Source organism: Cinclus cinclus, chromosome 5, assembly GCF_963662255.1.
Source record: "Cinclus cinclus chromosome 5, bCinCin1.1, whole genome shotgun sequence".
In the NCBI taxonomy this organism is placed as follows: Eukaryota; Metazoa; Chordata; class Aves; order Passeriformes; family Cinclidae; genus Cinclus; species Cinclus cinclus.
This window is the reverse complement of record NC_085050.1, coordinates 38,276,243-38,289,157: the sequence shown is the minus strand read 5'-3', so window position 1 is coordinate 38,289,157 and position 12,915 is coordinate 38,276,243. Positions and strand designations below refer to the sequence as shown.

Sequence of the window (12,915 nt, the reverse complement as noted above, 5' to 3'; positions counted from 1 at the left end):
ATTTTTCCAGTTTTCTGAGCCTGGTTAGTTACCAGTTTGCATGGTTAATGAGCCCCTGCACGTTGTGGTGTCTGCACATATCCTTTCTTTCCTCGCTCAAAAGTGGCAACAAGAAGTACATGGAGATTTAAGGATTTACCTCTACCACCTGCTGCACTAAATATACAAAAGGCACACATTCCACTGTGGGCACTCTGACACATCCATTACCACTAACAGCCCTCTCCTCTGACTCATCTCTTTTTATTCCTGTCCCACGATCTTCTGGCGGAACACTCACATAACTCCCTTCCTCTCCCCCAAGCTCACAGGGGAGAACTCATAGTTGCCAGACACTCTTAGTACCACAGATGTTAATAACTAAACCCCCTGAGAGTGAAGAGATTAGAAACTGAGTAGACAATTTCTCTTAGTGTGATGAATATCCTGCCCGTCACTGCAACACTCACATCAATACATCCCAGTATAAGCAATATTGTATTTCACATTCTGCAAGCTGTATTTGTAACTGAATAAGGTATATACCTAAGTATTTCAATATTTCATGTAAAGACCCTTTACAGGTTTTTTCCCCCATAAAGCCTTTTCACTTAACCAGATAAACTGGAAAGCACAAATGGGATGGCAAAACACCATTCAGCCAAAAGAAATAGTTAATGACAACTTCCCAAATTTCAAAGAATCAATGAAAATTCTATTTTACACCACAGTTTGAATTACCTGTTTGTGATGCATTCTAGTGCCAGCAGATACACCCTTTTCGCAGCAATCCACATGGGAATAATGTGGGAACAACACTTACATATATATCCTGCATGTTTTTCCCCTCAAATACATTTTCTTTCAAGTGTGTAGCACACAGAACACAGCTCCCAACACAGTTAAAGTCAGCAGAGATGCAAATGCTGTTACCTGCTACCAACAAAAACCTTGCAGCTTTAAGCATGTCCCTGTGTCTTCAGACTCCTGGTACTTCCAACTATTCTCATGACCAATGATCTATAACACTTATTTCATCTTTTTGTCAAATGCTATTCAGTCTTTCCAGGACAGCACATAAAGGAAGCTCTTGTGCTGTGGCCCTGCAGGAGTGTGCTAGAAGAGGACTTGCCATCTTGGCAGTCTACCAGAAAAGGAAATGAGCCTTGAGAGGAGACAGAGGGGAGACCATGATCTCAGCTGCCATGGAAACTGAGTAAAGAGAAAAACCATAGGCTTGCTTGACCCACAACTCTATGAAAAGGACAGCAAGACACAGTAACTGGTTTTGAAACCATACAAATGCAAGCACACTGTAGCAAGATCACAGTGCTGAGATCCCCAAGCTAATATAAATTTTAATACTTCTGAAAACACAGGTAGAATCTTCACTAAACTGTGCTGTCACATTAATTAATCCTGTTGGGACCTTGTCATATCACATCACTACCAGCCCTGCAGGAGGCTGGGATATCCACCTATGCTTCACTGTGTGGTACTGAGGGACCTTCAGTAATCTAAACTGGGCTACGACAGTTTGGAGATTGTACTGTACAGAGAACACCTAGGACAGCATGGACTGAATCACAATGCCTATGCATTCTTCCTGCAAGTTAACTTCTTGCAAACAGAAAAAGAAATTACTAAATTGAGTCTTCCATGTGACACAATTATCAGTCTTCACTGATTAGCAACTTCTCTGCTTATGCTATTACCTAAAGAAAGTAACAGAACTTATAAACAGAAATTTATGAACTAGGTAATAGGGCTGCTTGGGAATGCTGCTTCTAGTAATAGAGAATTCAACTATAAATCACAGCATTTCAACTTGATGACACTACAGAAAAATCTATTCAGCTGTAACTGTATTTCACGCCTCTTTCCTCGGGGGTAGCCCAAAGGTGCCCATAAACTTTTTATTTATCTTGAAAGTGTGCAAAGTCTCATCTCTCCTGACAGTCTCTTGGAGATTATCTTTGTCACTGTATCAATGCACATACTTAAAACTACTTTTCCTGTGCAAGAGTCTTGGGAAAAAAAATCTCTGGAACATCTATGGATTTATACAGCAGTTATGTCCAAATTAAAATATATGGGCAAGTTCTGTATGAAGAGATCCCAGTAATTCATGAAAAAGGTATCAAATGTTTTTTCAGAAAACATCCCCAACTGCCTTTTCTTAATTAGTCATATTATCTGATCCAAGAAGAACTCCACATGTGCACACACCAAGCAAAAAGGAAGGATTACTGGGATGAAATTTTGTAAATGTTTATTCACAGCAGATTACACATGAATGATATATTAGAAATGGTAGATAGGTTATATTATCAACAGTCAAGTTATGCTTTCTCATCTAATTTTTACAAGACTCATACAGAGTGGACTAGTCTTTTGGGAACTCTGAGAAACAGATGGCCCTACTGATAATCAGAATGCAAACTGTAGACACAACTGAAGAAATAACATGTTGGGCAAAGAAAATCAGTACTGGTAAAGAGACCCAGCAGACACGACTGCTTGTGTTTATGATATTCATATTTTAATCCCACTATACTACAAAAAGGTCAGAAACTGCATGAAGAAAAAACCTATATAGAAAGAAAGCACAAAGCAAATGATTTCTCCTTGTATGTGGTAATCTGGGGAAATAGGGAGATCTAGGCTTGGGAAAACCCTGCCTGGGCTTAGCACAGGTTTTCTCTTTTAAAGTACAACCTCTCTAAAAGAGTACTAAGAACTGTGAGAGGAATAATACAGGGATGAAGGCCGATGTTAAAAAGTTTCTTAATTCAACAAGAGTATGCATGTTCATCTAATTTAAAAGTTTTCAGTTGTTACTGCATGTATACTTAACTAGGAAATGTCATTGTTTTCTTTCTTTGACATGTAATATCTCAAAATTTTGAATTATTATGTTGTCTCTTCACAGTTAACACTCATATATTCCCGACACTTCAACTGAAATCAGACTACCTACATTTGTCTGATAATAATTCTTGCACCATATATAGTATCTTATCAAATGAATGTGTCTAGCTCTACACTGAAATTATTTAATATAAACAAGTGTAACTCCACAAATACTGGGGGGTTTTTGGGTTAATTAAGTACAACTGCAGATCAAGAACAGTTTAAACTTTTCCTTTCACTGTGTACTGTCTTGCCTGTTTGAAAAGCTCCAGATGGATGCATTTAACATAACTAGACACTCAGAAGAACATTCCTTGTATCATTCATTAAACTGTACTTGAAATGATCCTCTTCCTACACACAATGAAGTGATATTTTCCTCAGCTTTTTGCAGCCCCTACTGAGCAAAGCACTTCAACAGACACTTATTTAAATCAACCTATTGAAATTTAGCCATTCTACTGTGTCCTGTTTCCCACAACGAAGTGTGGGAAAAAAAGAGAACAATCTCAAGTTGAAAATGCAATGACTCCATCTCCTTAGCACACAACAGTCATGACTCAACTAAGTGCACAGTTCAGGTACTTTGTATTCATATTTCTGCCTCAGATAAAGCCACAAAAATACACAAATTTGTTATATATTTTCTCCTTACATTTAACCAGTCCAGCATGCAAAGAAAATCAGAATACAGGGAAGAAAAGAAGAAGAGGGTAAAAAAAAAACACTAATCTCAAACAACTTACACTGTATCAAGCTATTACCTACACTTCAACAGGCAGTTTTGAGTTCTCTAGCTTCACATAAAAAGTAATGATGCCTAAGTAATGTACAGCAGTAGGATACTATCACAATAATTTTATTCATTTGGTACTGGCACAGTGGATATTTCCCTAAATGTATTTGTACCAGCAGTTTGCAATATTTAAATATGTATATCTTCCAGTTAAAAAAAAAAATCAAATAATAAACATTATAATCACATATAAATATTTTGGACTTCCAAAATCCACTTCTACCCTGCTCACGTATTGTTAAGTAATTAAATTAAGTATAATGGATTTATGGTTTACAAGTCAGTTAAGAACACTACAAAAATGTCTATAGGATTAACTTTTGAAGTATTTACCTGTGTGTAAGCCTTCGGTGACTAATGCAAACTGCAGTTTGTTGATCCTGTGCAACACAGACTTTATGGCGACTACATTTCATCTTCAAACATGGATCTTTAGCTGGATCTAAAGCTGAAAATAGTTTTAGAAAGTTGTTAACAGTTATCTAGAATGTGAAATTAAGGCAAGAATCACCACACATAAAACCCACCCAGTATGTGGAGGGGGTTGGCTGCTGCTTGTACAGTGCTGGACTGAAAGGAACCAGGAAAAAATACAGCTGTTGTATTACTTAGGTGAGTACTCCCTGCTATATTCTTTTAACAATTGCCACTCTCTGACTGCAATCCTCAAATAATGGTATTTCTACCTTGAAAGCAGTTTTCCTTAAGTCTTACTAAGATATAACTGGGTTCTTCCTACTCAACATTAAGTGGTGAACAATGACACTGAATTTACTGAGAAATTATTACTCAGATGAGATTTCAGTAGAAGAAAAAGTGAACTAAAATATGCAGGTGAGTGATTTGTGTGACTCCTCCTTCTAGGTTTCTATTTATGCATTGTGGTTTGTTTTTTGTTTTGGTTTGGTTTTTTTGTTTGGGTTCTTTGTTTGTTTTTGTTTTGTTTTTTAGTTGGTCCTTTAGTCATTATCCATACTCATTTTTGAAGTACAATTCCAACTATGAACAGTGATTTCTGGCTAAAATACTGAAAGATCCAAATAATGCTGTTTGTTGCTTACTACTAAACTTGCATTTTTCTGGAGCAGCCATGCCTACCTGGTTATAATATAATAAAGCATCTGCCAGTTTAAGCTCTCACAAGAAACAATCAACTTCTCCAATCTCCATGGTGTCCTTTCAAGTAATCTAAGTAGTCCAAAACTGTTTTTTTACCCCTATTGGTACCTGGTTTTAAATCAAGAAAGCTATGAATAACTGGAATTCACTTTTCCCATGCTCCTCTTCACGTTAGCATATTACTATCCAGTATTCAGTTGTATTTCAGAAATGTTCTTTCCCCATTTCTTGCATCTGCTTATAAATATTACAGAATCACAGAATATTCTGATTTGCAAGGGACCACAAGTACCATCAAGTCCAACTATCAGCCCTGCAAAAGACATTCCCAACAATAACACCATGTGCCTGAGAGCACACATTTGCATATATATTTTCTGAAAGAAAATGTATGTTTCTTCTGTTCTTCACAATCAAAAGTAATCTTTTAACCACATCCCTATGGGACCTGACAAGGTATATTAACCTAAGCCTGCTAACCATGCATAACCGAGCTGATCATTAGTTGCAGTTTTGAAGCACAATGTTGTAGTGCCAAGTGTGATTAAATATAGTCTGAGCAGTGACTTTTTCAGGTTTTTTTAAGAATACATTCAGCTGTGCAAAACAAATACATCATATTATCATCAAGGCAGAAAAGTGATGCAATCATTAGTGTAATAATAATTCAGTGTAGACAGAAAAAAAGTATTTTGTGAATCGCATCAAAAGACATATGAAAAGATGTATTCTTTTTCAAAAATTTTTATTTCTATAGCAAACTAGCCATACAACCACCACAAGTAATCCAGAATAAATCTGATTACAACAGTTCTATATGAATGGGAAGAAACTGCAGAAAAAAAGAACTGAACTAGGGTTAGAGAGTCGGAGTCAAAATCAAGGAGAGCCTATCCTTCTCCAATTTACTTTAGATGTTAGATTCCATTTTAAATACTTTCTGTGCTTTAAGTCAGCCAGACTGTAATGCCAGCCACTAGTAATCATTTAAGGTATTGGCCCAAGTATCTCTTCCCAGAATGTTCCCTGATGGAGACACTAAGGTAGCAATAGTAGAATATGGCCTATCTTCAGACAACTTTTGTATAAAATATAATAGGCTAATGGAATTTAAAAAACATGATTAACAGAAATCTGGAATCATATAAGGATGCTGAGTTTTTTACCAAGAAGGAAACAGGTTTCAGGAAAAAGGATGAACAGGGGAGATCAGGTAACCATTCCCACTGAAACGGTTACTTCATTTTAAAGTTCTTGGGACTCTGAAGGTATGTATTGATAATTCCATCAAATTTAGCTAGCCATAAAATACAGTTTTGGCAATATGTTGCATTTTGGCAAAACATTAGAGGCAGAACCCAACTTTACAAGCAAGAGGTGGTAATTTCCCACTTTGTCTTTATGACAATATGAAGATGAGCATGAAATAGGAACCAGGCCTTCCAGTATTTACTGATATATGTAATATAATATTTTACTGTTTGCTGCCTCAGTGGTTATCATGCCCTGTATGTAACTTTTGATCCCCTTAGGGGAGGTAAATACTCACTAAGCAAGGTAAACCAGCAGAGCAATGGGTGCCAAAATCACAAAACCATTCTTATATTCAAAAGTGTGTTCAGCACTCACAGTCTTGCCACTGACACTACCTCACATTATCATTCCATGACCTGCTGAACTTGTCCTCTGTCAGCTATGAGCTCCCTCTAGAAGTGTTTTTCCCTCACCTTACTGTGTGACACGACCTCCCTTTTCCCAGTACCGTTTCATGAAACTTTCTTAGTTACTTGTCCTGTTTGAAAGACAGGTATTTAATAAGAAAGGCAGAAGCCTCCCTTTGAAATGAAATGTGTGATCCCGCCTCCCTACAAATTATTATAATTTTGGAATTAAAAGAGCTCTCAGGCAAAGATATGGAGGTAGGAATAACAGTTCTTTACTAGTGTATCTAACAAGACAAACAAGAACAACAACAGCTATGAAATGACCCACAAACAGAACAGTAACTCAGTCCCAGTGTTTTTTGGCTGCAGGCACCTTTTCCCTGAGCTGCAGTTCCCGGTGCTGGGGGCGGGCGGGTCCCGCAGAGCTGCAGGAGGGCTGGGGGTGATGGCAGAGCTGTCCCAGGGGGAGAGAGAGATGGAGAGAGAGCTCTCCGCTCACGGTGTGGGTCCTGGTGCTCAGCAGAGTGCTGGATGGTGGCAGGTTACAGCGAGAAGGCAGCAGGGCAGGGTCTGACAGCAGTGAGGATGGTTCCTGGTGCTGGGATGGCAGGGATGGGACACAGGCAGCGATCGTCCTTCTCGTCCGAACTCCGCGGGGGAAATGGGGAGAGCCAGAGCCTTCCGCTTCCTCTTCTGGATGTTTGAATATTGAGGGGTTTCCCTCTTCCCTCCCCTCCCCACTTCCCCCTGCCATGAGGGTCTAGTCAACAGGTATCTTTGCATGACAATGGGGAAAATTCCACAGAGGGGAAAAGGGAAAGAACCAACCCCCAACATTACTGAACTAAGTTTTACTCATGCAGAAGTCAGAGAATGATGTAGATCCTTGGAAAATTTTTTATTAAACAGCAAAGGAGAGATCAGATAAATAACTGATAAAAAACCGCAGATTTTTGGAATGCAAAAAAGTGAACTGAAGAGTAAATGTCTGCCTGCACTAACAACATGCCAGAGGATAAGACAAGAAAGAACACAAAAATAAATGTTGCTAGAAACCATAAAAACCACTGTAAGTCTTCATCTTTTTCTCTTTGAATATCAGATGATTTTAGTCAATCCTACACTATAAAGTACATAGCATCCATATCAGATTGCATTAGCGATCTTGCCAGCTTTAAAAGGAGTAAAAAAAAATTTTGTATTTACAAAAGCATGGAAATGGCTTGCCATTCTTGTGAGTCTGTTTTATTTGATACTTGGAACTGACATACAAATAATTTTCATGAGAAATAAAGGCTGAACCACAAGAAAAACAGATTTGGAAACCAGGGTCTGAAGTTCTTCATGCTGAAGTTCTTCTCCTTACAATGCAGAGATACATCTGATTATGTATCTGGTCTCTCAAGGAGTCATCCTAAATATCTTAGAATTCCATGAAAATGCATACATTTATTCCAGGAAAAGTATCACAGATTTTCGCTAAGCATGCAACTCATTTAAATCAAGAAAGACATGGCACTAAGCCTTTACTTCTTCAGTCCATCTTCTAGCTCCCCCTAACAAAACATTCCTGGCATTCCCCCACTTCATTCAGAGTATGCAGACTTTCACAGACCACACTGCGGGTTTCTTTCCATTTCTGCCAAAATAAGCAGCTTTGACAAAGTATAATTATCACTCTAAAATCATCACAGGCATCAAAATTCCCCAGTGGGACTGATGTATTCATCACAAACATTGTCTTCAACATGAAACAGGTATCAATCCAAGTTTTTATCCAATTAACACTTACTAAAATATAATATTTATGAAAATTAGAGGCTTTTGCCCCTCATAATTGAAGTGAAAACATCAACTGTACAGCACAATTATACTGCGATTGAAAACAGGTAAAGGTTTGCACTATGGAGAGGAGACTCTAGATGTAAGAAATATATTTATGTAAGCCTTGTCAGGAATCACCTCTTTCCTACTGTACCAGCTGACTTCCCACAATGTCACACGCAACAAGCTTCTAATGATGCAGGCCTGGTCTTAGCTTTAACAACTTGATAATGTTCAGCTTTACACAGCTTCTAATATTCAGGAAGCTGTACTAGCTATAGGTTGTCTGCAAGCCTACTTTACATTTGTCCGTATATCTGGCTACAATATCATGAAATGTCATGTTAAATAAATTTCAACAAGCAGAAAAATATCACTGTCACAAAAAGCATATCAAAAATATAAAATGTTTTATAACATCTACCATCTCTCTAAGAACTTACATTGTAAATGGCAGGTAAATTGCTCTGCCAAAAAATTATGGAACACAACGAGGCACTTCTGCTGACTTTTATGGATTAGTATGGATTTGTACTACTCACACGGTAAGGAAGCAATTAATATTCAAAAACTCGATTCAATAATTACAAAATTATCTATTTATTTATAATTCAAATTTGAGAAAGCAATTAAGAAAAGCTTCCCATCATCCCTTCTGTAAGCTAATTTATAGCTAGTGCTCCTGAAAACTGATATTAGTCAGAACATCATTTTTATAGGGAATATAACAGGAAATAAAGACTAGAAAGCCACAACATAAGAATTTTCTTAATGACAGCACTGCGGCAGAAAACAGAGTAAATTATCATTGTTCCACAATCTTTTGAGTACATTCTAACATGTTCCTTACCACTCTCAAGTAAAATGAAAGGTGAAATGGCTAAGGACAGAGTTTTCAGACTTAAAGTTCATTTTCTTCCTCCAATGTTCTGATTCATTTCTGATGGGCAAAATAAGAAGCAACTCCATATTTTGTTTCCCTTTACCAAAATTTCAGCTAAGCTTTGTGCATCCCATGAGTCATGTAATTCCCATGAGTAATTTAATACTTTAAAAGGCAAGTAAACCTTGCCTTAAAAGTTTTCATATTTGACAATGCAGGGAGAAAAAAAACCCCTAAATTATCTGAAAGTTTCAATTAAAATACTAATAATCAGGTCAAATGCCTAGGTTATAACCCAATGCAGACAGAGCCATAGAAGGGAATGACTTACATTGCCTCCTTTGATATTTCACACAATTCCTGAAGGTACCTAAAGACCATGAGTATCTTTACTTCTCTATTTTCAAACATGACAATTTCTCACCTGCTACAGTAGGATTTCTCACTGACAAATGTTGTGGATGTAAGTAATTGCAGAATCCCAGCACCACTGTTTCCAGTAACATTAGGGAGGACAGCAAGGCAGAGCACATAAACACACAGTTGATACTGCCAGCTAACATGGAGCCCAGATAAATGTTTAATTAAAATTAATAGCGGTAATGGTTATGTTTTGCCTAAATTGTACAGTGATCAGCATTCAAAATTTGCATGTGCACACATAGACCCTCCTTGGTCACAGATGGTTTGAATCTACACTGTGGATTCATAACAAGAAAAGCTGATGCATCTTACTATGCAACATATCTACTGAGAATAAACACCTAAATTCAACATAAAAATGAATCACTGTGCACTTAGAAATCTGAAAATTATAAATAAAAATGAGCATGAACAAGAAATAGCTCACCTCAGTAACTTGATGGGAAAGTTCTGAAAAAAGAGGAATCTCAAATTTCTGTTTCTTTTCCCAGGGACTGTACTTGCATGTAAGATTGACTATATAGCATAAAAAGCAGAATGGGTAACAACAGCTGGATGTTCACAAGATGAATCTTCCTAAACACTAGTTCCATCTGGACACATGAATCTACAACTTCAGTAAGAAGGCTAGAAGGAGGTTTTTCTGTAGATGGCCAAAGAAGCAATTAAAAGTTTTTTTAAGATTCAAATCCCTGAACATCATTGATTGTCTAGTCCTGTTTCTAACTTATGAGGAAGTGCTTCAATAATTAAGGCTGCTATGTGTACAGAGGTAGCTTACACCCAAGAAATTCTCCTCTCACAAGTGCTCAGAACTCTTCATACTGATGACTCAAGCCTCTTTATCAGGCTTCTGTAAAAAAGCACCACAGTTCCTAATGTTCTGTATTACAAGCTCTGGGATGTCAACACCAAGTTTCGAACTGCCATGCAATGGTTGCAATTATGCTACACAAAAGTTCTGATAAAAAAAACATCTAATACCAATTTGTAACCATCTGACACTGGTTACAACTATCTGATACAAAGTACTGCATATTTCCTTTGCTCCCAGAGGCAAATAAAGTTTTTTTAAAAAGGACATGAAACTGCCATTATACTGATTCATAACATAGTACCTGGCATTCTAGGTACCGATAAGTTAAAATAAGTGTTAAAAAAATAAAATAAAATTGAATGTGCCAGTCTCTGTTCTTCCTCTGGAACAAACCCACTAAAGCTCACAAAATTTCAAATACTTCACTCTTTCTTTCTCCACTCCCTTTAAAACAATCATCTACACTGAGTCATACCTTTTAAGCCACTTGTGCAGAGACTGAATTATAAGATATTCTCCCCCTCACAAATACCTATGATCTCTGCTTCAGAAACATTCCTGTTATTTTGTTTTTTGTCTTTTGGGTATTTCTTGAAAGTTTAGAAGAGAATAGTTTCCACATAGCTCAAAAACAGATGTAAATGAGAAATTCCACATAGACAGAGTCAAAGCCTCCCCCTTACCATTATCTGTGACAATTCAGAAATTATCTTATTTATTTAAATGGCTGAAAAACATAGTTATTTTGGGCTCAGACTGATGGAAGCGACAACAAAACTAAGACAATTACATTGACTTTCTTTTCTATATAAGGAACTCTCAATTATTCTGCAAAGATATCCAAACCCACTAATACAAGGACAAATGCAAGTGCACACTTCCCTGGCATACTTTTTTAGGTTTTCAACAGCTTTAGTAAAGTACTTTTTTAAAAAAAATCTTGTATCAAAATGTTCACTTCCTTGATTTGGCAGAAAATAAATAATTCCTTAAGACTACTTGAACATTTACAATAGTGATATATTACTAGCAAACAGCTAAGCATTACATATATTAGCCTTTCCTAAATACACTAAATTATAATTTAAAGACATGCTGGCTGTGTTAGAACTGACCTCTGGGTTCTTCAAATTGGGCAGTGAGGGCAAAAGAAAAATTTGCTGACCTGTAAGTATAGAAATGCATCTTCCTGAAAATTCTCTCACCTATTGTCTCACTTGCCAAGACGATCATTATTGCAAAACAACATGCTATATAAGATACAGCGCTGGTGAATTCACACCTCTAATTCCGTGTTTAGTTTTGGGCCTCTCTCTACATTGAGGTGCTGGAGCATGTTCAGAGAAGGGCAACTGAGCTGGGGAAGGTTCTGGATCACAGATCTAATGAGGAATATCTGAGGGAGCTGGGGTTGTTTAACCTGGAGAAGAGGAAGCTCAGTGGAGACCTTATCACCCTTTACAGCTCCCTGAAAGGACGTTATATTGAGGTGGGAGTTGATGTTTTCTCCCAGCTAAGTGATAGGACAAAAAGGAAACGGCCTCGAGTTGCACCAGGGAAGTATAGATCGGCTAGTAGGAATTTTTTTTTTTTTTCCCTGAAAGGGTTGCCAAGCATTGGAGGAGGCTTCCCAGGGAAGCGGTTGAGCCACTGACCCTGCAGGCAGTTAAAAGATATGTAGATGTGGCACTCAGCAACATGGTTTAGTGGTGGGTGCGGAAGTGATGGGTTAAAGGTTGGACTCTAGGATCTTAGAGGTTTTTTCTAACTTTAATTATTTTATTTTTGCCTCTTGGAAAACTCTAATTTCGGTATTTCATTATGTATTCTTAAGTTACAGAGGTAATTTTAACCATAATTTCATTTTACTGTAATCAACTTCAGCATTTAAATGTTTTAAACCAGCAAAACCAGAATCCAGTTGACTGTGCATATGAAATATCTAATACATCAGAAATATAAATACATCTGCATTTTGAAGAAGCCTGGAATAACAAAAATTACCAGGAAATGTACTTGTGATAGCCTCCACATAAAATAAATTCTGTAGAGTACCTCTTAGCATCCTTTATTTTTGTCATTTTAAAGATTAATAGGTTTTAAAATACAAGAAGTTAAACAGGTCAAAAAGGCAACTTCTAGTATTTCAGGTTTCATTCTTATATTCAAGTAAAACTATGTACCGCTCTTCTTTCTTCTTTACAGTCATTTTGGTTTGAAAGATAGGTGTTTGTTAAGGAAGGTAGGAGCTTTTTTTGAAATGGAAAATGTAAAATCCCTCTCTTTAAATTATTATAATTATGAAATTAAGAAGCTCTCAGGTAAAGACATGTGAATAGGAATAATAGTTCTTTAATAGGAAAATTAAAATAAAAATACAATAATACAAAAAACAAAGCACTGACAGAATCAGAATATAACCTGACAGTGTCAGTCAGGAGGCTGGTAGCAGTCAGATTAAATGGTGGCTGCAGTCCTCCTGGAGTGACAGATGTGA

The 12,915-nt window shown here is 37.0% G+C and overlaps 1 protein-coding gene across 2 annotated transcripts in view; it reads right to left on the bottom strand.

The window, feature by feature from the left end:
* The window catches only part of SPOCK3 (SPARC (osteonectin), cwcv and kazal like domains proteoglycan 3), a 157,460-nt gene that overhangs the window by 82,618 nt on the left and 61,927 nt on the right, over positions 1-12,915 (bottom strand). For both annotated transcript variants that reach the window (XM_062492856.1, XM_062492858.1), the window contains one exon: positions 4,022-4,136. In XM_062492856.1, the coding sequence (XP_062348840.1) occupies positions 4,022-4,136 (115 nt within the window). The remainder of the gene's footprint in view (positions 1-4,021; positions 4,137-12,915) is intronic.